The sequence below is a fragment of the Gopherus evgoodei genome, chromosome 2 (assembly GCF_007399415.2).
Source record: "Gopherus evgoodei ecotype Sinaloan lineage chromosome 2, rGopEvg1_v1.p, whole genome shotgun sequence".
NCBI lineage: Eukaryota > Metazoa > Chordata > Testudines > Testudinidae > Gopherus > Gopherus evgoodei.
Window position 1 is genome coordinate 296420303 of NC_044323.1, and position 26763 is coordinate 296447065.

General features: G+C 58.7%; 1 protein-coding gene across 1 annotated transcript; it reads left to right on the top strand.

Annotated features, from left to right (window-relative positions):
• Positions 1-15351: 15351 nt before the first annotated feature.
• On the top strand, positions 15352-24871 carry LOC115645255 (cytochrome P450 11B, mitochondrial-like). Its single transcript, XM_030549625.1, has 9 exons — positions 15352-15611; positions 17154-17309; positions 18439-18638; positions 19250-19453; positions 20263-20417; positions 21629-21795; positions 22306-22384; positions 23293-23484; positions 24117-24871. Exons 1-9 carry the CDS (start codon positions 15352-15354, stop codon positions 24228-24230), a joined length of 1527 nt encoding a protein of 508 aa, XP_030405485.1. The 3' UTR covers positions 24231-24871.
• The last annotated feature ends 1892 nt before the right edge of the window (positions 24872-26763 follow it).

The following is a 26763-nucleotide window of genomic DNA, read 5'->3' on the forward strand; positions in this document are numbered from 1 at the left end:
CAGTTACAGTCCCAGGCTGGGGTTTTTCCACCTCTAAGGCAAATCAAACCAGCCAGACAAAAGGACTTCGGTTTCACCCCACTGGCTAACCACAAGTCACACAAGCAATTTCCTTAGACACTCCAGTCTCCCAGTATCACCACCAGTCCCACTCGTCCTGGGATGAATGGTTATGAAAACCAGCACCCCAATAAAAGGAAAAGGTTCACTCGATCCCAAAGAATCAAGCCCCAGACCCAGGTCAATATACACATTAGATCTTACTCACAAATCACGCTGTTGCCAATCCTTTAGAACCTAAAATCTAAAGGTTTATTCATAAGGGGAAGAAGGTAGAGATGAGAGCTAGAATTGGTTAAATGGAATCAATTCCATACAGTAATGGCAAAGTTCTTAGTTCAGGCTTGTAGCAGTGATGGAGTAAACTGCAGGTTCAAATCAAGTCTCTGGAGAACATCCCCCACTGGGATGGGTCATTCAGTCCTTTGTTCAGAGCTTCAGTTTGTAGCAAAGTCCCTCCAGAGGTAGGAAGCAGGATTGAAGACAAGATGGAGATGAGGCATCAGCCCTACATAGGCTCTTCCAGGTGTAAGAACACTTCTTTGTTCTTACTGTGGAAAATTACAGCAAAATGGAGTCTGGAGTCACATGGGCAAGTCCCTGCACACCCTGCTGAGTCACAAGGCGTATCTGCCTCCTCTCAATGGGTCAATTGTGTAGCTGATGGTCCTTAATGGGCCATCAAGCAGGCTAGGCAGAGCTAACATCAACTTGTCTGGGATGTCTCCCAGAATCACAGCACAAAGTTGAAATACAGACAGTATAGAGCCAATACTTATAACTTCAACTACAAAATGATACAGACATACAGACAGTATAATCATAACCAGCAACCCCTAACCTGGTCTTAGGCACCTTATATGACCCCCTTTACATAAGATTTGGTGCCACTACAAGACCTTGGTTGCAAACCATGTTCTATATGGTCCCAGTTTATATTAATAACATCACACTGCCGAAGGCAGCCTGCCTGCCGCCCTCGCGGTGACCGGCAGGGCGCCACCTGTGGCTTTCCGCCCCAAGCATGCGCTTGGCGTGCTGGGGCCTAGAGCCGCCCCTGCCTGGGATGATCCAATTCATGTCTGCACATGGCAGCTCTGTGACCTGCAGTGACACGCGGAGTTACCAGCTCATCGACTGAGTCTGGAGCGAGGTCTTGGGGGACCATCCCCACCCTTCACAGCCTCTGTGGGGGCAGTGGGAGCTGGGGACACCCCTTGGCCTGCCAGCAGCCTGGGGCAGGGCCATTCACCTGGACTTGCCTGCAAACTGCCTCACACACCTGCGGGATGTTAATGACAGTCCTGGATGGAGGGATGGGTGCTGTGGTGGGGACGGAGGGACGGGTGCATTGGGGGACAGAGGGATGGGTGCTGTTGGAGGATGGAGGGAAGAGTGCATTGGGGGGTGGAGGGACAGGTGTGTTGGGGGATGGGTGGGTTTGGGGGACAGAGGGACAGGTGCGTTGGGGCAGCGCTCCCACTCTGGATGCCCTGGATTCAATGGAGCTGGAGCCCAGACTAGGGAGCCAGATTGGGGCAGCCCAGGCCAGGCCAGTGTTAACCTTGCCCCCGATTCTCCACCCCAGAAAGCCGTTTGTGCGTGTGGCACGGCCCCATGCTGTGCACTGTAACGCCCCTGGCACGGGAGCAGGCAGTTGCTGGCTTTTCCTGGAGGGGCCAGGCCTGTCGCTGGGGCTGGCGGTGCCTGATGGGACCTGGTTCGATCCCCGCCCACCACCCCTCAGTGATTGTCGCCATCCAGGGATGCAGCGTCCATGTCCCATCAGTTCCTCTCTCAGTCGGGAACCCCTGGAGGACCAGGGTTACACTGTGCAGGTGCCAGGGCTGCTGCCTGCTCAGGCCAGGCCCCACAGCTCCTTTACCAGCTTCTCCTGCTGCCGGGCCGTGGCAGTGTCATGGGAACAGGCAGAACCCTCCTGTCAGGCGATGACTCCTGCAGAACCTGCGTGTGAGCCCCGATGCCATGGGGGAGACCCCATCCATGGGAAACTAACCCACAATGCACTGCTCTGCTCACACTCCCCTCTGCACCCTGCCAGGGCTGGCAGGGAGAGCCCCGGCAGCTGCCCTTTCTCTTGACCCTGCTGTGGAGAGGAACATCGCTGGGGGGGTGGGGGTGGGGGGAGCTATGAATAGATCAGAGGGAGCCGGTCCCAAGACCTTGCACTTTCCCTGCTCTGCCCGGCCTGCAGGGTATTTTTAGCACTCACGAAAATGAGGGATGAATAGCAGGGCTTAGAACCAGCAAAGTGTAGGAGGGGCTGTGTGGGCTTCACATGCAGCTCTGCTGATGCCCCTCATCCCCAACCTGCAGCCCTGGGCATCCCAGCCCTCAGCACAACTCACCCCCTCCACAGCTCTGCTGGTGCCCTTCATCCCCAACCTGCAGCCCTGGCCATCCCGGCCCTCAGCTCCCCCCCCATACAGAGACACACACATACAGCTCTGCTGGTGCCCCTCATCCCCGACCTGCAGCCACGGCCATCCCGGCCCTCAGCACCCCGCCATCCCCCGCCCCCCCCCCCAGCTCTGCTGGTGCCCCTCATCCCCAACCTGCAGCCCTGGCCATCCCAGCCCTCAGCTCCCCCCCCATACAGAGACACACACATACAGCTCTGCTGGTGCCCCTCATCCCCGACCTGCAGCCCCGGTCATCCCGGCCCTCAGAACCCTGCCTTCCGCCCCCCCCCCCAGCTCTGCTGGTGCCCCTCATCCACGACCTGCAGCCCCGGACATCTCGGCCTTCAGCTCCACCCCCCCCCCCACCACACACACACAGACACAGCTCTGCTGGTGCCCCTCATCCCCGACCTGCAGCCCTGGCCATCCCGGCCCTCAGCTCCCCCCGCCCCTCACACAAGAGACACACACACAAAGCTCTGCTGGTGCCCCTCAACCCCGATCTGCAGCCCCGTCTATCCCAGCCCTCAGTTCCCCCCCAGCCCCCAGACACACACAGGCAGCTCTGCTGGTTTCAGAGAGGTAGCTGGGTTAGTCTGTATCAGCAAAAACAATGAGGAATCCTTATGGCACCTTAGGCCTGGTCTACACTACGCGTTTATACCGAATTTAGCAGCGTTAAACCGATTTAACCCTGCACCCGTCCACACAACGAGGCCCTTTATATCGATATAAAGAGCTCTTAAAACTGGTTTCTGTACTCCTCCCCGACGAGGGGAGTAGCACTGAAATCGGTATTGCCATGTCAGATTAGGGTTAGTGTGGCCGCAAATCGACGGTATTGGCCTCCGGCGGGTATCCCACAGTGCACCACTGTGACCGCTTTGGAAAGCAATCTGTACTCGGATGCACTGGCCAGGTGTCACGGAGTCCCCGGGTGATGCTCTGGAACTGCTCCCCACCAAGCCAGGCAGGACTTTGGGGAGCCTCCTCTCCCTTGGAGCAGACTTGTTCAGGGCAAGAAGCTCACACGTCTTCACCTCCTGGGTCTCTCCTTGGAGCATTCAGCATCCTCTGCCCCTCCGTGTGCTTCCCACAGCGACTCCACCCCAGCGGGGTCCTGGGGAAGCCACAGGGTCCTGCACCCCCACTTCGCAGTCAGACGTGACTCTCAGCCAGCCAGTAACACAGAGGTTTATTCGATGACAGGAACAGGGTCTAAAACAGAGCTTGTAGATACAGCGAACCGGACTGGCCGGGTCCATTCTGGGGGGCAGTGAGCCAGCCCCCCCCCACATCTGCACTTCACTCCTCGACCTCAGCCAACTCCAGACTAACAACCCCTCCCAGCCCCTCCTCTCTCCTCAGCCCCTTTCCCGGGCCAGGAGGTCACCTGATCCCTTTGTCTCCAACACCTTCAGCTGGCACCTTTGCAGGGGGGGGGGCCCAGGCCATCAGTTGCTAGGAGACAGAGGGTCAGGCATTTAGATGCACTGGCCCTTTGCTCTGCCAGATACTTAAGAACTGCCATGGGGACACTGAGGCACCAACACAGTATTCAGAGAAAACATTAAGAACTTTCCCAGTTTGTCACATCTCTCCCCCCTTCGAGACCGAACTGAGCGAGGTCACTTCAGCCAGTGACCTGGGGAAGTTCGAAACCACCAACGTTCCTATGGTGCCCCAGCATCTCTCCCATTCCTCGGTGTGAGTCCTTTTGCTATCCCCAATACCACTGGGGTTCAAACTGGGACGGGGTCTTCTCCCAGCACCCTGGGCTGCAATTCGGGCTCCCTTGGTTAAGAGCCCCCATCTTGGCCTTTGCCAGCTCTGGGCTTGGGCAGCTGCTTCCCACTTTGTGGCCCAGACACAACACCTCTGCCACCCCCCCTTGCACTTACCAGCTTTTAATGTCAGTCCCACCTCCTTGAGGCAGCCCAGCCCCCTCTTCACCTGGGACACCTGTTCCTCCCAGGTCTGGCTAAAGATGCACATGTTATCAGTGTCTGCCAGGGCCAAGTTCTCCATCGCCCTCAGCTTGTCTAGAATCTCCCCAGGCCTAGGCATGGGGTCGGCATCGGACACTGTGATGGCTTTAAGCTTCTGATAGCCCCCATAAAACCAGATCTTCCTGTCTCCCTTGGAGATCAGCCCCATGGGTGAGGCCCATGGGCTGTAAAATGGTTGGATCCCATCTAAAGCCAGCATGTCCCTGACCTCTCTCTCCAGGTTCTGGGCTGCTTTCCCAGTGACTCTAAATGGGGAACACCTGATGGGGAGATTGTCTCCCACCTCAGGGAAGAGATCCCCCAGGGGGTCTTCCCCCTTCTTCATCCAATCCTCCCTCTTCAGGTTCAGGGGTCCCCTCACTCTCCTTCCATCCAGCAGCTCGAATGGGAAGAACCCTGTGGATTCCTGGGGCACCACCAGCTGCCTCCCGATTCCCCCCAGTTCTACTTCCCCTTGGGGAGCCCATTCCCGGTACAGGAATCCCTTCTCCTGCAGGACTCTGTCCCTGCAGCCTTCCCCAAGGGGGTTTGCAGCGCTGTGGCCAGCAAGTTCCCTCAGCTTCTCCAAGGAGGGATCCCTCTGCAGCTCGGTCTGGGATTCAGCAGCTGGGGCAGGGAGTGGGACCTGCTCCCTCTCGCTGGCTGGACCTGGGGTCACAGCCCCCCTGAGCCCTGTCCCTGGTATCTCTCTCCCTGCTGTGTAATCAATTCCCAGCAGCACGTCTGGACCAGGCAAACCTGGTTGGCAGCTGACCTGCCCTGCCTGGGTGTCCCCCCACTCAGCTGGGGTCTCAGCTCCCCCCGTGCTCAGCGCTGCCCTGGCTGTCCCAGTGGGGCCAGGCAGCGAGCTCTCTGCTCTGGTCCCAGCATCAGAGCCAGCATGAGCCCCCTCTCCGGTGTGCAGGGGGGCGGGGAGCATCTCTCCCTCCCACTCAGCCCCAGGGGGCTGGTTACAGGTAGGCAGGTATCCTGAGCCCAGCAGCCCCTGCCCCCTGCCAGCCAGGTTATTTGCATTTTCACTGACCATTTCCATCCTAGCCAATTGGTTCCCTGGATTTGAATTCAAACCCTCGGCTGTTACAGGAGCGGGGCTTGGATCCTGTCCCATGGGAAGACAGTCACCCCCCAACAGGGCCTCCCAGCCGATATCCTGGAGAACCCCAACTACCAGCCAGCCCGACCCCTCCTGGGTCTGCACAGGGATCTGGGCCATAGGCAGGGCGAGGGGCTTCGCCCCAGGGAACTTCACCCAGGTCCCACAGTCCCTCAGCATCTGGGGCTGCACCAGCACAGTTCTCTCTGTCCCAGGGTCTCGCCCTCGCAGGTGTGTTTCCCCACTGACCCCTGGGCAGCCCCCTATGTCTCTCTGCTCCACCATCACCAGTCCATGCTGCTGCTGCTTCTCCTGCAGCTTTTCCTCGGGCTCTTGCTCTCTCTCACGGTCCTCTTGCTCTCTCGGGCTCTGCTCCCATCCCATCCGTCTTCAATCTCCTGATGGGGAACCCAGTCGTGAAGACCCTTGTCTGATTGGGGACCAGACTCCCGGGGATGCCTGGCTGATGCTCCAGCTGCTCTCAGATCCTCTTGTAGCCCCATCTGGGCCAGGAATCTGCTCCTCAGAGCGGTGCTTCTCCTTCAACTGCACGATTAACTGTGCCTTGGTGAACTTCCCCATGCGTAACCCTCTCTTTGTGCACAGGATCACAATGTCCTTCTCAAGGAGATGGTGATAGGCCATCACTTCACCGTTCCCAAGTGGCTGTGGACTCACAGGCCTGTGTGCTCTTGGCTCCCCCATGGTTTCCAGGAAGAACCCCTGGTGTGCCAGCCCTTCTCGTGATCACCACCTCTTTGCCAGAGTCGAGCTGCAGACTCCTCCGCCCCTGGCACTGCTCCTGCAATCCCCAGGGGTATCCTGCTACTGCAAAATCCTTCTCTCCCAGGGTCGAGCTGCAGACTCCTCCGCCCCTGAGACTGCTCGCTGCAGTCCTCAGGGGGACCCCGTTACTCCAACAGTCCTTCTCGCTGATCACACACTCCCAGAGGTTAACCGCCCCCTGAAACCGTCCCACTCTGAGCCTTCAGCACGCCTGGTCCTCATTATCCCTCCTTTGTTTTACTGCTCCCCAGTCACTTACTGCAAGCAGCGCCATTCACGGGGTGCAGTACGTCCCACCGCTGCCACCAGTTGTCACGGAGTCACCGGGCGATGCTCTGGAACTCCTCCCCACCAAGCCAGTCAGGACTTTGGGGAGCCTCCTCTCCCTTGGAGCAGACTTGTTCAGGGCAAGAAGCTCACATGGCTTCACCTCCTGGGTCTCTCCTTGGAGCATTCAGCATCCTCTGCCCCTCCGTGCGCTTCCCACAGCGAGTCCACCCCAGCGGGGTCCTGGGGAAGCCACCGGGTTCTGCACCCCCACTTTGCAGTCAGACGTGACTCTCAGCCAGCCAGTAAAACAGAGGTTTATTCGATGACAGGAACAGGGTCTAAAACAGAGCTTGTAGGTACAGCGAACCGGACCCCTCGGCTGGGTCCATTCTGGGGGGCAGTGAGCCAGACCCCCAGGTCTGCCCTCCACCCTCGACCCCAGCCAGCTCCAGACTAACAACCGCTCCCAGCCCCTCCTCTCTCCTCAGCCCCTTTCCCGGGCCAGGAGGTCACCAGATCCCTTTGTCTCCAACACCTTCAGCTGGCACCTTTGCAGAGGAGGGGCCCAGGCCATCAGTTGCTAGGAGACAGAGGGTCAGGCATTTAGGTGCACTGGCCCTTTGCTCTGCCAGATACTTAAGAACTGCCATAGGGACACTGAGGCACCAACACAGTATTCAGAGAAAACATTAAGAACTTTCCCAGTTCGTCACACCAGGTAGACAGAAAAAGCCCCGCAAACTTTTGAATTTCATTTCCTGTTTGCCCAGCATGGAGCTCTGATCAGCACAGGTGGCGATGCAGTCCCAAATCCAAAAAGAGCTCCAGCATGGACCGTATGGGAGATACTGGATTTGATCGCTGTATAGGGAGACAAATCTGTTCTATCAGAGCTCCGTTACAGAAGACGAAATGCCAAAGCATTTGAAAAAAATCTCCAGGCTATGATACAGAGTCCACAGCACAGTGCTGCCTGACAAGTGTAACGGAGAGCCAAAGAATCAAATGGACGCTCATGGAGGGAGGGAGGGGGTACTGAGGACTCCAGCTATCCCACAGTCCCCGAAAAGCATTTGCATTCTTGGCTGAGCTTCTAATGCCTGTAGGGTCAAACACATTGTCCAGCGTGGTTCAGGGAATAGCTCATCAATTTACTCCCTCCCCCCCATACATGTGAAAGAAAAGGGAAAGAAATTGTTTCTTGACTTTTTTCAGTGTCACCCTATGTCTACTGCATGCTGCTGGTAGATGCGATGCTGCAGCACTGAACAGCAGCACCCTCTCCCCTTCCCTCCCCTCCCCGGTGGCAGACGGTACAATATGACTGCTATCCGTTGTCATCATCAGCCCATGAGTGCTCCTGGCTGGCCTCAGGTGAGGTTGGCCGGGAGCACCTGGGTAAAAATAAGAATGATTCCCGGTCATTCCCAGTAGATGGTACAGAATGGCTGGTAACCGTCTTCATCATAGCAACTAGGGGCTGAGCTCCCTCAGGCCCCCCCCCCCATGTCTAAAGAAAAGATTCTGCACTGCCTGGACTATCATAGCAGCGGGATGCTGGGCTCCTCTCCCCCACACTGTTTAATGTCCTGCCTGGACTATCACAGCAGCTGGAGGCTGCCTCCCCCTCATTTTATCTCACTAAAAAGTCAGTGTTTCTTATTCCTGCATTCTTTATTACTTCATCACACAAATGGGAGGACACTGCAGTGGTAGCCCAGGAGGGTTGGGGGAGGAGGAAAGCAACGGGTGGGGTTGTTGCAGGGGCACCCCCTAGAATGGCATGTAGCTCATCATTTCTGTGGGATCTGACACGGAGCGGCTGTGCTCTCTGGTTCTCTGATACACTGGCTCTCTAGTACACTTGCCCCATATTCTAGACAGGACTGACTCTATTTTTAGATACAATATAAAGGAGGGAATGACTCGGGGAGTCATTCCCATTTTTGTCTTTGCACTCCTGGCCAACCTCAGCGAAGGTCAGCCAGGAGCACCCATGACAGCAGCAGACGGTACAGAACGACTGATAACCATCATCTCATCGCCAATTTACACTGGCACGGCAGACAGTACAGAATGACTGGTAATTGTCTCTGCTACCTTGCAAAGGCAAATGAATGCTGCTGTGTAGCGCTGCAGTACCGCCTCTGTCAGCGGCATCCAGTACACATATGGTGACAGTGACAAAAGGCAAAACGGGCTCCATGGTTGCCATGCTATGGCATCTGCCAGGGTAATCCAGGGAAAAAGGGTGCGAAATGATTGTCTGCCATTGCTTTTATGGAGGAAGGAATGAGTGACGACAATTACCCAGAATCACCCGCGACACTGTTTTTGCACCATCATGCTTTGGGATCTCAACCCAGAATTCCAATGGGCGGGGGTGACTGTGGGAACTATGGGATAGCTACAGGATAGCTACCCACAGTGCAATGCTCCAGAAATCGACGCTAGCCTCGGTACATGGACGCACATCGCCGAATTATTGTGTTTTGTGTGGCCGCGTGCACTCGACTTTATACAATCTGTTTTACAAAACCGGTGTATGTAAAATCAGAATAATCTTGTAGTGTAGACATACCCTTAGACAAGCCTACCAGAAAACCAAAGAAGCGAATGGAAAGCCCAGGGCAGGGCCAAAAACATGCCCATTCTATGCTGAGCTGTATGCAATTCTCAGGGGGGTCCGCCACCAGTTCCCCACCCCTGTCCGTGGAGTCCGAGGTGGGGGTGGTAATCGCAGCCATGGCTGAGGATTCTGCGGATGGGGACGATGAGGAGGAAGAGGAGGAGGAGCTTACAGAGAGCACACAGCACTCCATTCTTCCCAACAGCCAGGAGCTTTTTCTCACCCTGACGGAATTACCCTCCCAGCCCTCCCAACCCACTGTCCCACACAATGAAGCCATGGAAGGGACCTCTGGTGAGTGTACCTTTGTAAATATAAGACATGGTTTAAAAGCAAGCATTTTTTAATGATTAATTTGCCCTGAGGACTTGGGATGCATTCACGGCTAGTACAGTTACTGTAAAAGTCTGTTAACATGTCTGGGGATGGAGCGGAAATCCTCCAGAGACATCTCCATGAAGCTCTCCTGGAGCTACTCCAAAAGCCTTCGCTGAAGGTTTCTGGGCAGGGCAGCCTTATTCTGTCCTCCATGGTAGGACACTTGACCACGCCATGCATGTAGCAAGTAATCTGGTATCATTGCATGACAAAGCCTAGCTGCGTATGGTCCCGGTGATTGCTGGCATTCAAGCAACATCCATCCGTTCTTTATCTCGCTGTGTTATCCTCAGGAGAGTGATATTGTTCATGGTAACCTGGTTGAAATTCAGGAATTTAATTAAGGGGACAGAGATGGCCATTCCTACTGGGCTGTTTGTCTGTGGCTTAAAAGAAATCCTTCCCTGCAGGTAGCCAGGTGGGGGGGAAGGGGGTGCGCAATTGGCGCTGAGCTTTTCCGCGTTTGGCTAGCAGGGATCTTTCCTGCTACCAGCCACGCAGTGGGTGGGGGGAAGGGGGGGGTTTAGCAGCGATCTTTCATGATATCAGCCACAGGGTGGTTTCTACTGCTGCACATTAACAGAAAAGAAGCAGCACTCAACGGGCTTTGCTTGCTATTTGGGAAAGAAGGGCGCTGGATAGATGAAGGCTGCAGAAGATGAAAGACAACGGCTTACCATGGCCACATGCAAGCCAAATTTTGCTGCCTGGACCTGCATCTGTGAGATCTCTAACACCAGAGCCGCAGGCACTCAATATTAAGATGCAAAATGCGACCTTGTAGTGAAATCACATGTGCTATGTAAGGTGAATAGTGTTGTTCACCGTGAAAGAGTATGACCATTTTTCTCTAAAATGTATCTTTTTAAATGCTTCTCTCCCTTTTTCCCCTCCCTGCAGTTGCAAATTTTTCAAGCCTCCCTACTCTGTCCCGAAGGCTATCTCAGATAAGGCAGTGGAAAAAACAAGACGCGAGAAGAAATGTTTTCGGAAATCATGGAAGTGACCCGCAATGAAAGAGCTCATCTGAATGAGTGGAAGGACGTGGTAGCAAAGTACAGGAAAGATGCCAGTGACCATGAGGACAGGAGGGACCAATGTGAAGACAGGAGGGATGAACATGAGGACAGGAGAGACGCTTGAGAGGAGAGGTGGCGGCAGGAAGATCAGCGGTGGCGGGATGCAAGTTTGGGGCTGCTGCACGATCAAACTGACCTGCTCCAGCGTCTGGTGGAGCTTCAGAAACGGCAGCAGGATCACAGAGAGCCACTGCAGCCCCTGTGTAACCACCCTCCCCCCTCACCATGTTCCTTAGCCTCCTCACCCGCCAGATGAGTAAGAACTTGTGGAGGGAGGCTCCATGCACCCACCCACTCCACCCCAGTGGATAGCCCAACCAAAAGGCTCTCATTATTATGAAATTTTGTGAGTGGCCTTTTCCTTCCCTACTATCCTCCTCCCAATCCTCACTCAGGCTACCTTGTCAGTTCTCTCCCTCTTTTTATAATTAAGTAATAAAGAATACATGATTTTTCAATGAGAGTGACTTTCAAAGCTTCTCTGATGCGCACCGCTTCCCGGTGTTCTCTTCTAATCGCCCTGGTGTCTGGCTGTGCGTAATCAGCGGCCAGGTGATTTGCCTCTGCCTCCCACCCCGCCATAAAGGTCTCCCCCTTACTTTCACAGAGATTGTGAAGCACACAGCAAGCAGCAATAACAAAGGGGACATTGGTTTGGCTGAGGTCTGAGCAAGTCAGTAATGTGCGCCAGCGCGTCTTTAAACGGCCAAATGCACATTCTACCACCATCCTGCACTTGCTCAGCCTGTAGTTGAACGACTCCTGACCACTGTCCAGGCTGCCTGTGTATGGCTTCATGAGCCATGGCATCAAGGGGTAGGCTGGGTCACCCAGGATAACTACAGGCATTTCAACATCCCCAAGTGTTATTTTCTGGTCTGGGAAGTAATTCCCTTGCTGAAGCCGTTTAAACAGCGTAGTGTTCCTGAAGACGCAAGCGTCATGAACCCTTCCTGGCCATCCCACGTGAATGTTGGTGAAATGTCCCTTGTGATCCACCAGTGCTTGCAGCACCATGGAAAAGTACCCCTTGCGGTTTATGTGCTGGGTGCCCTGGTGCCAAGATAGGGATATGGGTTCCATCTATTGCCCCACCACAGTTAGGGAATCCCATTGCAGCAATGCCATCCACTATGACCTGCACACTTCCCAGAGTCACAACCTTTCATAGCAGCAGCTTAATGATTGCTTTAGCTACTTGCATCACAGCAGCCCCACAGTAGATTTGCCCACTCCAAATTGATTCCCGACTGACCGGTAGCTGTCTGGCGTTGCAAGCTTCCAGAGGGCTCTTGCCACTCGCTTCTCAACTGTGAGAGCTGCTCTCATCTTGGTATTCTGGCGTTTCAGGGCAGGGGTAGGCAAGTCACAAAGTTCCATGAAAGTGCCCTTACGCATGCGAAAGTTTCGCAGCCACTGGGAATCGTCCCACACCTGCAACACTATGCGGTCCCACCAGTCTGTGCTTGCTTCCCAGGCCCAAAATCGGCGTTCAATGGCTAGAACCTGCCCCGTTACCAGCAGGATCGCCAAAGCACAGGGGCCCGCGGTTTGAGAGAATTCTGTGTCCATGTCCTCATCGCTCTCGTCGCCGCTCTGCCGTAGCTGCCCCCTCCTCGCCTGGCTTTGCAGGTCCCGGTTCAGCATTGACTGCATGAGAATGCGCGAGGTGTTTAAAACGTCCGTGATTGCTGTCCTGAGCTCAGCAGGGTCCATGCTTGCCATGGAATGGTGTCTGCACAGTTCACCCAGGAAAAAAGGCACAAAACAGTTGGCTGTTGCTGCTTTCACGGAGGGAGGGGTGAGGCTGTACCCAGAACCACTTACGACAATGTTTTTTGCCCCATCAGGCACTGGGATCTCAACCCAGAATTCCAATGGGGGGGGGGGAGACTGCGGGAACTATGGGATAGGGTATGGGATAGCTACCCACAGTGCAACGCTCAGGAGATCGACGCTAGCCTTGGTACACGGATGCACACCGCCGAATTAATGTGCTTAGTGTGGCAGTGTGCACTCGACTTTATACAATCTTTAAAAAAAAAAAGATTTCTGTAAAATCGGAATAATCCCATAGCGTAGACATACCCTCAGAGACTCACACATTTATTTGGGCATAAGCTTTCGTGGGCTAGAGCACACTTCATCAGATGCGTGTGTTTTAGCCCACAAAAGCTTATCCCCACATAAATGTGTTAGTCTCCAAGATGCCACAAGGACTCCTGGTTGTTAGAGCTCTGCTGGTGCCTCTCAACCCTGATCTGCAGCCCCGGCTATCCCAGCCCTCAGCTTTCCTCCCTCCCCACCTCAGCAAGCCCAGTGTCCTGTCTGCTGACAATGGCCAATGCCAGGTGCCCCAGGGGGAATGAACAGAACAGGGAATCATCAAGTGATCCATCCCCTGTCGGCCATTCCCAGCTTCTGGCAAACAGGCCAGGGACAACATTCCTGCCCAGCCTGGCTAAGAGCCTTGATGGACCTGACCTCCAGGAACTTCTCTAGGTCTTTCCTGAACCCTGTTCTACTTTTGGCCTCACAACATCCCCTGGCAGCAAGTTCCACAGGTTGACTGTGCGCTGGGTGAAGAAATTCTGCCTTAGGTTTGTTTTAAACCTGCTGCCTGTTCATTTCATTGGGTGACCCTTGGCTCTTGCATTATGAGAAGGGGTGAATCACACTCCCCTGTTTGCTTTCTCCGCACCAGCCATGATTTTCTAGACCCCTGTCGTATCCCCCCCTTAGTTGTTTCTTTTCCAAGTTGAACAGTCCAAGTCCTTTTCATTTTCCCTCAAATGCAGCTGTTCCATCCCTCGCATCACCATGTTGCGGCTGGCAGAGCAGGTCCCAGCTCCAGCCAAGGTCCCCTTGTCCCAAGGGAACCCCGACGAATACATTGCTGGAGCCGGCCTGGCCCCTGAGTGTTGCTATTGTTCAGACAGGTGCCATGACTCTAAGCAGGTGGGTCGTGTTCAGCCTGTTTGCAATAGGGGTGAGCTGCTGCCGGCATCAATCTCACAGGTAACATCCGTATCCCCTAGTGCAAGGGAACATCTGAGCGGTTGGACTGGGAGCCTCTGTGACCCTGTCACTCACCAGGCAGGAGAGACGCTAACCAGTGTGACGTGCTGGCTCCAGTGGGAGGTGTCACATCCTGCCCCAAGGGGAAGGGCCCATCGACACCTACTGTGCCCCCCATGAAGCTGAGTCATGCAAATGGTTTCCTCCCATCAGCTGAGTTTGCAGCTGTCAAGGTATTTTTTTCCCCAGTTTGAACTTTAGCGTCCAAAAGTGGGGACCTGCATGGACCCTTCTAAGCTTAATTCCTAGCTTAGATCTGATAGCACTGCCACCAGCCAAAATATAGTGTTCAGCACACTTTCTGTTCCCCCAAAACCTTCCCTGGGGAACCCAAGACCCAAACCCCTTGGGTCTTAAAACCAGGAGAAATAAAACATCCCCCCTCCTTTCCCCTCCCTGGGTTACCCTGAGAGACTACACTGATCCAAACTCCTTGGATCTTAAAACAGAGAGGAATTAACCTTCCCCCCAACAATCCCCTGGTGAGTTCAGACCCAATCCCCTTGGGTCTTAAACAAGGGGGGAAAAATCATTCAGGTTCCTAAAAAAAAAAAAAAAAGCTTTTAATTAAAGAAAGAAAAAGTAAAAATTATTTCTGTAAAATCAGGATGGAAAATGTTTACAGGGTATTCAGATCCATATAGCCTAGAGGGACCCTCCCCCCCTAGCCTGAGAGTCAAAGTTACAGCAAACAGAGGTAAAAATCCTTCCAGCAAAATACACATTCACAAGTTAAGAAAACAAACATAAGACTAACCCACCTTTTCTAGCTAGTACTTACTATTTTGACCATGAGAGACTGTTTCAGAAAGAATGGAGACAGATCTGGTTGCACACCTGGCCCCCCTTAGTTCCAGAAGAGAACAAAGAACAAAACAAACAGCACAAACAAAGACTTCCCTCCACCCAGATTTGAAAGTATCTTGTCCCCTTATTGGTCCTCTGGTCAGGTGTCAGCCAGGTTACCTGAGCTTCTTAACCCTTTCCAGGTAAAAGAGACATTAACCCTTAACCCTCTGTTTATGACAGCAGCTCAGAGCACATGGGGGGAGGGGGATAAAACCCCCAGACTGAGGGAAATGATGACACTCGGCTTGGACTCTGGAGGGGCAGGTTTCTAGGCAGAAGCAAGAGATCCCCAGTGCTCAGTCTGGGTCAGCCCGAAAGGACGTATGGGGCTTGCATGTGATAGACACTTCTATTCCCTTTGGAAACTTGTGACTGTAACTCCGGTGTGTATCTGTGGTTCCCTGCTGAGCCTCGCCAAGAACCCTCCTGTTTCCTTTCCCCTGCTGGGGCAGGGGGCTGGAGGAGGCCGGCGACGAGGGGCGGACGGGCGGGGCCCGGGAATGGGGAGACCGGGGAGGAGGGGCGGGCGGGGCCGAGGGATGCCGGCGAGGAGGGAAGGGGGGCCGGGTCCAGCCCGTTCCGGGCGCTCGGCCTCGCCGTGGCCTTGCGGGGCGGGCCCGGCCCGTCGCAGGGATTTAAGGGGCGAGCCGGGCGCCGGCTGCGCAGCGAGCCCCGCGGACCCTCCGTGCGCCCCGCCATGGGCCCGCCGAGCCAGCTCTGGAAGCGGCCCGCCCAGCGCCGCCTCTCCCGCTGCCTCCCGTCGGGGGCCGCCCGCAGCTGCACGGCGCTGGCCCCGGCCCCGGTCCCCGCCGCCGCCCGGCCGCTGCCCTACGAAGCCATCCCGCGCAGCGGCCGCAACGCCTGGCTCAGCTTGTACCGCCTGTGGCGGAGCAACAGCTTCCAGCGCTTCCACCTGGTCATGCAGCGCAACTTCCAGCGCCTCGGGCCCATCTACAGGTGCGGCCCGCGGGCCGCCGGACTCCTGGGTTCTCCGGCGGGGCGGGGCCCTCCCGGCAGCTGCTCAGGGAGCGCTCGCGGGTTTCCTCCGCTCCAGGCAGCGCCCTGCCCGCCTGAAGGGGACCTGGGCCCGCCCGCGCAGGGCCCCCCCCCCCCCGGCCGGCTGGCCGGCACTGCTAGTGCCGGTGAGACCCCATCGTGGGTGTCCACCGGCCCCGCTGGATCGGCCCTTTGCGGGGGCCTCCAGGGTGCCCTGCCCGGGATCTAAACGCAGCTGCTGCTCCAAGAGCCGAAGGATCAGCCCGGGGCTGGTCCCCGGCCGGAGCAGGGCTGTGAGACCGGGCTCACTGGGCCGGGAGGCACCAGACTGATCCGTGCCCTTGGAGATGACAAAGCTCTGTCAGCCCCTCTGTGCCCCCAGGTTCAGGGCTGCGTTTCCCTCCAGCTTTCCTGGGTTCCCCCCTCTGCTCCTGCGGGTTGAAGTGTCCCCAGGGACGGGGCTCCCAGCACTCCCCTCCAGAGGGACCAGTCCCTCTTCCATTCAGAGCCATGGGCACGACATGCCAACCCCTGGAACTCCCTGCAGCAGGAAGTCAGAGTCAGACACCCACATGATAAACCTACAACCATCTGTCTCTGGAGACAGGGGGAACAATCAACTCTCATGCTTCAGGGTCTGAGCTGGCAGCTGCTGGGATCAGGAGGCAGAGCACTATCCAGCAGTGCAGGGAATCCTTTGCCCTGTGCAATGCTCCCGGAGCTTGGGAAGAGACAAGGAGGGGCTGGCAGAGGATTGGTCCAGCTCTATTGCACTTGCCCGCAGGCTCTGGGTGGCATGGGCTCTGCCTGCACATAGAAGCTCCTTTACCAGGAGAAGCAGCAGCACCGGCTCAGCAGCTGCTGGCCCCCAAGAGCCTTGGGGAATCTGTCACAGTCACTAGCTCCACTGGTTTACCCTGGGGGAGGCCCCTGCCCAGGCCATATCCCAGCACAGCCGGGCACCTGCCCACCCAGTGCCTGGCCCCGGGGGAGTGTGCCGAGCCCTGTGGGGAGAAGGACTCTCTGGAACAGGCTGTGTCTAGAACAATGGACCCGGACCCCAGGGGAACCCACGTGGGGCCTCAGGCTGTGACTGGCACTAGGCCTGGCAGCTGGGTTAGGGAGTGACCCCCTCCCCAGCTCTTTGGGAGTGACTCCCGCCCTGGTGCCCACGGGGGCTGGGGCAGGACCAGCAGCTGGGAGATGGGTGGGAATTCCAGCTGGCTGGATTTTCAATCCCGAAGCCCTCCTGCCCCGAAGCAGGGAGAGGAGACCCCACCCTGGCTGGCTCTGGGGAGAGCTTCCCAGGGCTGTGCTCAGGCCCCTCGGACCCAGGGAGGCATGTGACCTGCTCCTCTCCCAAAGGCCCTGCTCACAGGGATGGGGCAGCTGGGGCCCGGGCTGTGCCAACCTCAGAGACCCGCTGCCAGGGCTCAGGCTGGGCTCACTGGGCTGGGGGATGGGCAGCGGGGGCCGAGCTGAGGCCAGGGCTCTTCCCCACAGGGAGACTATAGGCACCTACAACTGTGTCAACGTGCTGCTGCCCCGAGACGCGGCCCAGCTCTTCCAGTCGGAGGGGATCTTCCCGCGGCGCATGGGCATCGAGTCCTGGATCGCCCACCGCCAGATTCGCAACCACAAGTGCGGCATCTTCCTGCTGTAAGGGCTGCGGCTCGGCTGGGGGCGGGCTGGGACGTTGGGGAGGGGAGGGGCAGGGCATGAGGTGCAGGACAGAGGGAGGACCGTATGATGAAGTGGGACTGTTTTTAATGTTTCCCCTAAATACTGGGGTGGGAGGGCTCAGTTCCTGGCCGACCCTCTGTCTCCTGGCAACTAATGGCCAGGCCCTTCCCCCTGCAAGGGGATGCTAAAGGTGTGGGAGACAGAGAGATCAGGTGACCTCCTGGCCCGGGAAAGAGACACAGCCCAGAGAGGAGGGGCTGGAGTGGGTTTCAGTCTGGAGCTGGCTGGGGATGGGGAGTGAGGGCAGACGTGGGGGTCTGGCTCACTGCCCCCCAGAATGGACCCGGCCGAGAGGTCTGGTTCTCTGTACCAACAACTCTGTTTTAGACCCTGTTCCTGTCATCGAATAAACCTCTGTTTTCCCGGCTGGCTGAGAGTCACGTCTGACTGCGAAGTGGGGGTGCAGGACCCTGTGGCTTCCCCAGGACCCCGCCTGGGTGGGCTCGCTGTGGGAAGCGCACGGAGGGGCAGAGGATGCTGAATGCTCCAAGGAGAGACCCAGGAGGTGAAGCCGTGTGAGCTTCTTGCCCTGAACAAGTCTGCTCCAAGGAAGAGGAGACTCCCCAGAGTCCGACTGGCTTTGTGGGGAGCAGTTCCAGAGCATTGTGACAGAGGGCAGGGTCAAGGCCTGGGGCAGGAGGAGAGAAAACGGGGTGAGAGGAATGGAGGAGGCCAGGGATAGAAGGACGGGATGGGTAGTCCCGGACCAGGGGAACTTTTCATCCCCCTGGGCATCGCCCATGAGCTAGGATCTGCTTAGGTGAGAACGGAGCCAGTGACTGGCCACAGCCATGCGGGTGTGCTCCGCTCCCTGGAGCCAGGTGGCATGTCCTGGCTCTGGCAGTAACTGTGCTCCCATGGGTGCCCCTTTGCTGCAGACGGTGGGGGCCAGGCGCTCAGCGATCACACCCAGTCCCTCCTGCCCCCGGAGCTGACGGGGAATCTCCCGAGGCTGTGGGCAGTGCAGGGCTGATGACACACATGCTGGGCAGTTCTGATGCCCCCAGCAGAGGGCAGTGTCACTCACCGGCTCTCCTGCCCACAGGAATGGGGAGGAATGGCGCTCGGACCGCCTGATCCTCAACAAGGAGGTGATCAGCCCTGCGGGCACCCGGAAATTCCTGCCCTTCCTCAACGCCGTGGCCCAGGACTTTGTCACCCTCATGCACCGGCGCATCAGCAAGAATACGCGCCGCTCACTCACCATCGACCTCTACGGTGACCTGTTCCGCTTCACCCTGGAGGGTAGGTGGGGGCGGGGAGCTGAGGCTCCTTGCCCCAGGGCCCTGGGGGTCGTGGCATCAGAGCAATGCTCTGGGGGAGATGCAAAGCCCTGCCCCTGTGGGGTCGCCACTGCTGCCCCCTGCTGGGCTCTGCCTGGCTTGTCCCTGGGTCCAGGCTCGCTGGTGGGGACGAAGCTGGGACCAGGAGGGCTGCGTCCCCACATCCTACTCCATTTAGACAAGCCAGGCCCAGGGACGCGTAGCAAACTGCCCCCGCACCAGGCAAAGGTCGGTGTGAGCTCTCCTCTGCCCCAGCCACGGCTCTGCCTGCCTCCCATAGCCCAGCCAGATGGACACAGCTGTTGATGGCCCCCTCGTGAACCAGGGCAGGTCAGCCCAGCCCTCTGGCAGCTCTCTGACATGGTGTTGGTGCGGAGGGGCCCTGAACACGCTGGCGGGGAGCCAAGGGACAATCGGGGAGGAGGGAGTGGCCTAGCGCTTACCCTCCCCATCCAGGACACCTGGGTTCGATTCCTGGCTCTGCTCTGCCATGCTGCATGCGTGGGGGCATCCCGGCCCCCGAGCTGTACATGGTGATGCTGATCCATTCACGGTTCCCCTCCCTCCGGCCAGCAAGCAGCTACGCCCTGTACGGGGAGCGCCTGGGGCTCCTGGAGGAAAGCCCCAACGCGGAGTCACAGAGGTTTATCAGCGCCGTGGAGACCATGCTGCGGACCACCTTGCCGCTGCTCTTCATCCCCCCGGGCCTCATGCGCTGGGTCAACACCAAGCTGTGGAGGGACCACATCGAGGCCTGGGACACCATCTTCAAGCATGGTGAGCCCGGGGGCAGAGGGCACCCACCGCCATACGAAGGAGTGGGGCATCCCGACAGGGTCTCCTGCAACAGGCCTCAGGGTGCTGCGGCAGGGGATGCTCTCCTGGGGATGTCTGGCCCTTCCCTGCACAGACACACGCGGTACAGGTTGGCATGTTGCCTCTTAGCAATGAGCTCGCACTCCAGCCCACACAGCCCCGTCCCCCCGCAGTGCCAGCGCTGGAGCAATGAAAGACTCCCCCGCAGTGCTCCCTGCAGCAGCAGGATTTTCCTTGCGGGTCTGCCCAGGATCTGCCCACCTGAGATGTAACCAGCTCCCAGCAGCAAAACAACTGCAAGCCCATCTCCAAAGCACCCCCCTGAGTCCGGCTGTCCTGCAGCTGCAGGAGCACCATGGGGCTTGCATGTCACCACCTCTAGCAAACTCCCCATGGCCCCTTGCTCCCCAACACTCTTCTTCCTGCTTCCTGGGGCAGAAATGGCCAGTGGGGAGAGCCTCAGAGCGTGAGCAAGGACTCCTGGGTTCCATTCCTGGTTCTGGGAGATGGGGGGGGGCACTGGGAGCCAGGACTCCTGGGTCTGTCTGGGGCTCTGGAGTTGTGGGATTCTAGACACTTGCCCTCTCAGTTCCCCTGTTCTAAAGGGAGAAGCCCTCATTTTCCTCAGGGTTTCTGAGGCTCTGGAGGCTGGTCCTGGCCTGCTCTGCTCCCCTGGGGCTCTGGTTTGTTTCCTGCCCTGGGGCTGGGCTGAGGGGGGATTGGGACCCCGGCTGGGAGGAGTCGCTCACTGCCCCGTGCTCGTCCCCCAGCTGACAAGTGTATCCAGAACATCTACCAGGAGTTCTGCCTGGGGCAGCCCCGGAAGTATTCGGGGATCATGGCGGAGCTGCTCATGCAGGCGGAGCTGCCGCTGGACTCCATCAAGGCCAACGTCACTGAGTTCACCGCAGGCGGCGTGGACACCGTGAGTGCCTGGCGCCCTCCCCTCTGGCAGGCTGGCTGCAACCCCAGTCAGCTCCTGGCAGTGCCGCGGTTGGGGAGTGCAGGCAGCCCAGCCCACCCTCCCAGAGCACTGGGCCTTCGCTGGCCTGGGCCCGGCTCACAGCTCCTGGGCATCCCAGTGCTGACAGCTGCAGCCAGCTGCTCCTGAGCTATGGGGCTCCCGCTTGGGGCCCTGAGGAGAAGGTCCCTGTGGAACTGACGGGGGATTCCCGCCTTGCCACAGGACCCCACAGGGCTCCTGAGCTACCTATGGACAGGAACTTGTTCCTTATCGCCACCTCTGGGGCTCTAGTCCTCCTTCTAGGTTCAACTCCCGTGGCTCCCTGTTGGCTTCGTCCCTGCTCAGGTCTGGGACTCGCCTGGGAGAGAACAGTCTGTTAGTGAGGCCCCTGGTGTACTTCCCAGTCAGCTTGGCGAGGGCACCGGCAGGGCTGCGTCGAGGTGGGCAGGGCAGGGCAGGCCTCAGCCCTGGGGGGGGGCTGGTTAGAGACTCTCACGAGCAGCCAGCACAGCAGTGACTAAATCCTGGGGGCCTGGAGAAACCAGAGACCGGCCTGGGGAACAACACTAGACTCAGGCCAGAGACCCGCAGCTAATACTCATGGGGGAGGGGGTGAACCAGACCCCCAGTGGGAGGGAGCAGGAATGGCTGAGGGACCAAGGGGGCAGCAAACAGGCCCTGATTCAGCAATGGGGCACAGTGTGTCTGGGGGTTGCATAGGCAGAGAGCTCCCCTCAGTGGGGCTCTGCAGGGTCCCCACCCAACTCAGGGTACCTGGATCCTGCACGGAGGTGGCCATGCTGGAGGATGCTCATGGGAGAGCTGGAGGAGCCAGGGGGAAGCACCTACATGAATGAGTCTGTTGTGACCAAGGGGGGTTGAACCCCATGGAGGGAGCGGGGTGATTTGGGGGGAACAGGTCTAGAATGCAGAGAATGAGGCAGGAGGGCAGAGCAGAGGAAGGTTGAGGTTGCATCTCTGAGAACACGACTCAGACCAACCAGGCTGGGGATGTTTCAGTGGCTGATAACTGGGTTGGCCAGTGCAGCTGTGACCCTCCCACCCGGGCCCCTGGGGTGGCTAGCGAGACACCTCTGTGGCTGTGCCCAGCATGCTGTGCCCCCGGGTTAGGCGCGGGAGTGGGCCGGCTCTGACTGTCCCCTCTGGCCCAGACTGCCATGCCCCTGCTCTTCACCCTCTTCGAGCTGGCCCGCAACCCCAGCGTCCAGACGGCCATTCGCCGGGAGATCGCCGAGGCCGAGTCGCAGGGGCCAAGGGAGCTCTCCAAGGTGCTGAACTCCATGCCCCTGCTCAAGAGCGCCCTCAAGGAGACCCTGAGGTGAGGGCCGAGGGCACAGGGGCCCATGCGGAGCTGCCCCTGGAGGAGTGGGGGAAAGGGGGCTGGACTTTGCTGCCTGGGGCTCCAAGGGCAACTGCTCCATCCAGCCAGGCACTGGGGCTGAGCTAAAACGCCTGTCTGTGCCTGCGCAGCGGTCCGGGGATGCTGGGAACGTGACTCTCCGGGCGCAGGACTTGGGGGGTGGGGGGAAGCTCAGCCCAGCGGCCCCTACAGCAGTGGGGTCTGGCCAGGCGTGAGCCGGGAGAGGCTGTGGGCGTGGCAGACACTGCGTGGCACAGATGGCTGGTGGGTGAGGAGGGCAGCCGCAAGCAGGGAACGCTGGCTCCATGGGGTTCAAAGCTCAGCAGCAGCGGTGCGTGAATGAAGGGCAGCGGAGGTGACGTGGGGTCCCCCGGGGTCATTTGGCCTGAGCCGTGTCAGGCCGGCTGTCTGGATGGTGACGAGCGGGGTGAAGGGGACGGCCAGCTCAGAGTGTGCCTCTGTTGGCAGGCTCTACCCTGTGGGCATAACGGTCCAGCGCTACCCAACCAAAGACGTGGTGCTCCAGAACTACTGCGTGCCGGCTGGGGTGAGTCCCTGCTCCTCTGCCCCCACCCCCATTCTCTGCAGCTGGGAGGTGCCCCCAGGACGGGGCGGCACTCACTGGCCCGGGGGTCAGGCTGGCTGCTCAGACGCCCATGCAGATCACAAAGCGAGAGCTCCTGCTCTGTGCTTAGAAGAGCGTTGGGGGGTCTGGAAGGGAACATCACACCCCAGACCCCATCCACAGCACTGCACAACTGCCCCAGCACACAATGGGCTTCTCATGCTGCCCCCTGAAGCCGCAGGGAGCAGCTGTGACTGGGCACCGAACTGCCCCACAGCGTGTGCAGGGCACAGCAGGGGACCGAGCCCTTCGGCATCAGTATTTCCTGATTTGCCACAAAATATCCTGGGGTTTGATAAAACCACTATTCACATTTTACCCATTTTTTTTAACCTAAATGATGACTTTTTTGGGATCCAGTATTTCATAGGGGAAGCAGACGGGGCCAAGCTGAAGGGCTGGCGGGGTCAGCAGGGGGCTGTCTCTGCTGGGGAAGCCAGTACTCTTGGGGTGCAGCCTTCTGACCCCCTCCACCTTCCTTGCCCAGTAGGGGAGTGAGACAGGCAGGGAGAGGAAGCTCTCTCAACAGCAGCAGGGCATTTACCCTCCCCCACTCCCTCTCCCGGCTGCTCTTCGTTTTCGGGTTTCCCTGGTACTTTGCAGGGAAATGAGAGAACTCCAACCCCAGAGGCCTCATCGCCACAAGGGCCCTGGCCTGCGTCAGCGCGGGCTGGGGGGGGGGGGAGGTCACTGCCTGACTTCGGTTGGACAAAGAAGCAGCCGTTGAAACAATGGCAGTATAAACCGATCAGCTCTCCTTATGCAAGCGAGCTTACATCTGATTGGGGGAGCCACCCCGGTCTGTACGTCTCCACTCTGCTGCCCCACAGACCCTGTGCCAGGTGGGGCTGTACGCCATGGGCCGGAGCCCCGAGGTGTTCAGCAACCCCGAGCGCTACGACCCCCTGCGCTGGCTGAGCAAGGAGGATAACAGCTTCAAGGCCCTGGCCTTTGGCTTCGGGGCCCGGCAGTGCATTGGCCGCCGCTTGGCAGAGACCGAAATGATGCTGTTCCTCATGCACGTGAGTTGGGGAGCAACTATGGGGAGAGGTGGCAGGGCAGAGAGCCAGGTGGGTTGGGGGCAGGCCCATGGGGGGCAGGCCTGGGGCTGGCCCGAGGCCAGGGGGCTCTCACTGTACGTTGGCCAAACTTTACACAACTCAATTTGTCTGTTGGTACTTCAAGAAAAGGGGAAAGTATTTGTCACTCTGTGACCTTCCCACACAGCTCGGCCACCGTCCCTCAACCCCAGCCCACTGTCCCCTGCTATCCCGGCCCTGGGCTCCCCTCAGCTCTGCACTGTGTGCCTCAGGCCTGACTCCCACCCTCCTTACCTATTCCCGGGCTCCCCACTGCTCTGCTCTGCTCCTTAGCCCACAGCCAGGTTATTCAGGAGCTTGGATTCTTCTTCCATCTGACCTGGACAGAGCAGGGCACGCAGCCCTTTCAGCCCCCGAGTCAGGAGTGATGGGCAGAAATGAGCCAGTAAATGCCCCTGAGCGATCCCCTCCCAGCCCCACACCCTGCACAGCTGGGTCTCCCATCCCCCCACGCCACAGCCCAGCCCGCCCCTGCTGAGTCTCAGACTCGCTGGCCAAATCCCAGCCCCAGCTGCTCCGGTGTCACACCAGCTGCCCGTCCCGTCTCCTTTCAGGTCCTGCGGAACTTCCGGATCGACACGGTGTCCAAGGCAGATATTAAAACCGTCTTTGGGTTCATCCTCATGCCGGAGAAGCCGCCTCTGCTCACGTTTCGGCCCATCGACTGAGCCCCTCACCCCGGCTCCCCGCCTGCTCCTTCCGCACCCTGGGCATGGGGGACGGGAGGAGGAATCCAGCAGCAGGGGAGGGGAGGGGGGCTGTGCTAGCGAGACAGATGCCCCTGCAAGGCAGGGCATCTAGCTGGCAGCTTCCCCCCCTGGACATGCCAGGGCAGCCTGGTACAGAGAACAGCCACCCCCACCTTGTAACACAGAAGCAGGTGCAGACCCCCTAGCCTAGGAGTCCACCCATAGATCCCAGCCGCATGCTGGGATTTGTAGTCTATGGGCTACAGAACGTGGGAGGAGGGTGGCCTGGGGCCACAGATCAGCCACCTCTGTCCTAAGGGCAGCCAGTGCCCGTTTGCCCATCTGTTGCTAGGGGAAGGGGTCTCCTTCTCCGGTTCCAGCGCGGGCAGGAGACCCCACCAGCGGGTGGAACCATAAAGCCATGGGACGGGGCGGGAGAAGGAGGCAGGTTCTGTTGGGAGAGGAGGAGGCAGAGGTGCCAGCTCCCGAATTTCTCTTATTCAAATACGTGGCCATCCCTCACTTCATGTCAGTGGGCTGAAGCCAGCAATCTTGCCACCCTTTCCCTCTAGTCCGGCTGGATGTGGGAGGGATGCTCCCCTTAATAAAGATGGCTGCCAGCTCCCACGTGTCTTGTATGAGGTTGAAGCTGTGGGTCAGGGGGCTGGACGGGACACAGGGACTGTGAGCAGCAGCAGAGACCCTGGGAAAGGGGGAGGAGGAAGATGCAGATTTGCGGGGTGCAGGGGATGTTGAGTGCAAGTGGGAGGCTGAGGGGTACAGGGGTAGGGGAGGGAAGCTTGGGGGAGGGAGGCTAGGGGGAGGTGCAGGGGGGATGGGAGGGAGGCTGAGGGGTGCAGGGGAGGTGGGGGGAGGGAGGGAGGCTGGAGGTTTCAGGGAAGGTGGGGGCAGGGGGGCTGAGAGGGAGGCTGAGGGGTGCAGGGGAGATGGGGGAGGGAGGCTCAGGGGAGGTGCAGGGAGTGGGAGGGAGGCTGGGGGCTGCAGGGGCTGTGGGGGATGGGAGGGAGGCTGGGGGCTTCTGGGGAGGTGGGGGCAGGGGGGCTGAGAGGGAGGCTGAGGGGTGCAGGGGAGATGGGGGAGGGAGGCTCAGGGGAGGTGCAGGGAGTGGGAGGGAGGCTGGGGGCTGCAGGGGCTGTGGGGGATGGGAGGGAGGCTGGGGGCTTCCGGGGAGGTGGGGGCAGGGGGGCTGAGAGGGAGGCTGAGGGGTGCAGGGGAGATGGGGGAGGGAGGCTCAGGGAGTGGGAGGGAGGCTGGGAGCTGCAGGAGAGGTGGGGCAGGAGGGAGGTGCAGGTGACAGTAAAGGGGGGGAATGGAGGGGATCGGATATCAGCTCCCCCAGCCTGCGTGTGGGGAGGAAGGGGCGTCTCCTCCGAGCAGCCAGGGAAAGGCCATGTTACACCATCAGCAGCTCTCACTAACTGATCTTGAGTCCTGGGATTTACTGCCTGCAGGAGGCACTGTCATGAAGACATGATTCACACCCAGGACTTTCAGGGCTGGCCAGGCAGGCCGAGCTCTGGGCAAGAGCAGCAGGGCTGAGGACGCAGCCCTACCCTCCCATGAGCCCTGTCGGGGTGTGACCCTATAGCAGAGAGAGGCACCTGGAAGTGGGGGTGGGGGGCTGCTGAGGCCCAGCCACAGAGGAGCCCCGGGGCAGCAGGAAGCAGAGAAGTGAAGACTGTGCTTGGAAGTGGCTGGTTGCCCCCAGGTCGGGAGTGAGGGAGTCTCCAGCCAGGAGAGACGCCTGGAGCAGTGTGTGCATTGAAATTTGATATTTCAGCCCAAAATTCTCACCGGCTGCCCAGCAGAGGAGTGGAGGGGAGTTAAAAAAGCAAAAGACAGACCCCAAACATCACTGGACACTGTTAAGTCATGATTTTTTGGGCCAAGCTCCCGATTTGTGAGGGTCAGACTCATGGTTTTTGATCGCTGGGGGCTGGTGGTTCTGATGCAAGGCACAGCCCTCGTCCTGCTGCCCCGTCTCAGGCCGTGCGAACACTCTGGGCTGTAGGGCAGGGGTCCCAAAACTTCTCAGGACCTCACCCTCCCTCACCCGGCCGCCCCAGTGCCACAGTCCCTGGGGGAGGGGCATGGATGCGGGGAAGGGGGATGAGGCTGGGGCTGCAGCTGGAGCTGGGAACAGAGCCAAGGCTGGGAGCATGGTTGGGGTCAGGGCTGGAGCGGAGCTGGGAGTGGAGCAGGGCTGGGTGGTGCTCCCTCCCCACGCTCCATGGAGGCTGGCGAGGCCCTGCTGCACCCCCCCCCCCGCGAACATTTCTCTGCGCCCCGTTGAGGGGCTCACCCACAGTTTAGGGACGTAGGCTGTAGAGCAGGTGACAGCCTGAGCCCCGGTGGCCAATGCTGCCTGCCCTCTCCCTGCTTGGCTGCAGCATCACTTCTCTCCTGGGCCTCTCCTGCCTGCACCAGGCAGTTATCTGCTATCCTGAGGCTGTAATGTAAGGATTTTCTCCCTTTGTTAAACTGATCATCC

What these genes read in the sequence shown, in the direction of transcription:
- LOC115645255 (XM_030549625.1), top strand. Translation starts at nt 15,352, where the DNA reads ATGGGCCCGCCGAGCCAGCTCTGGAAGCGGCCCGCCCAGCGCCGCCTC. An exon ending in GGACACCATCTTCAAGCATG is followed by an intron (nt 19,454 to 20,262) that starts GTGAGCCCGGGG and finishes CTCGTCCCCCAG; the next exon opens with CTGACAAGTGTATCCAGAAC. An exon ending in GCCCTCAAGGAGACCCTGAG is followed by an intron (nt 21,796 to 22,305) that starts GTGAGGGCCGAG and finishes CTCTGTTGGCAG; the next exon opens with GCTCTACCCTGTGGGCATAA.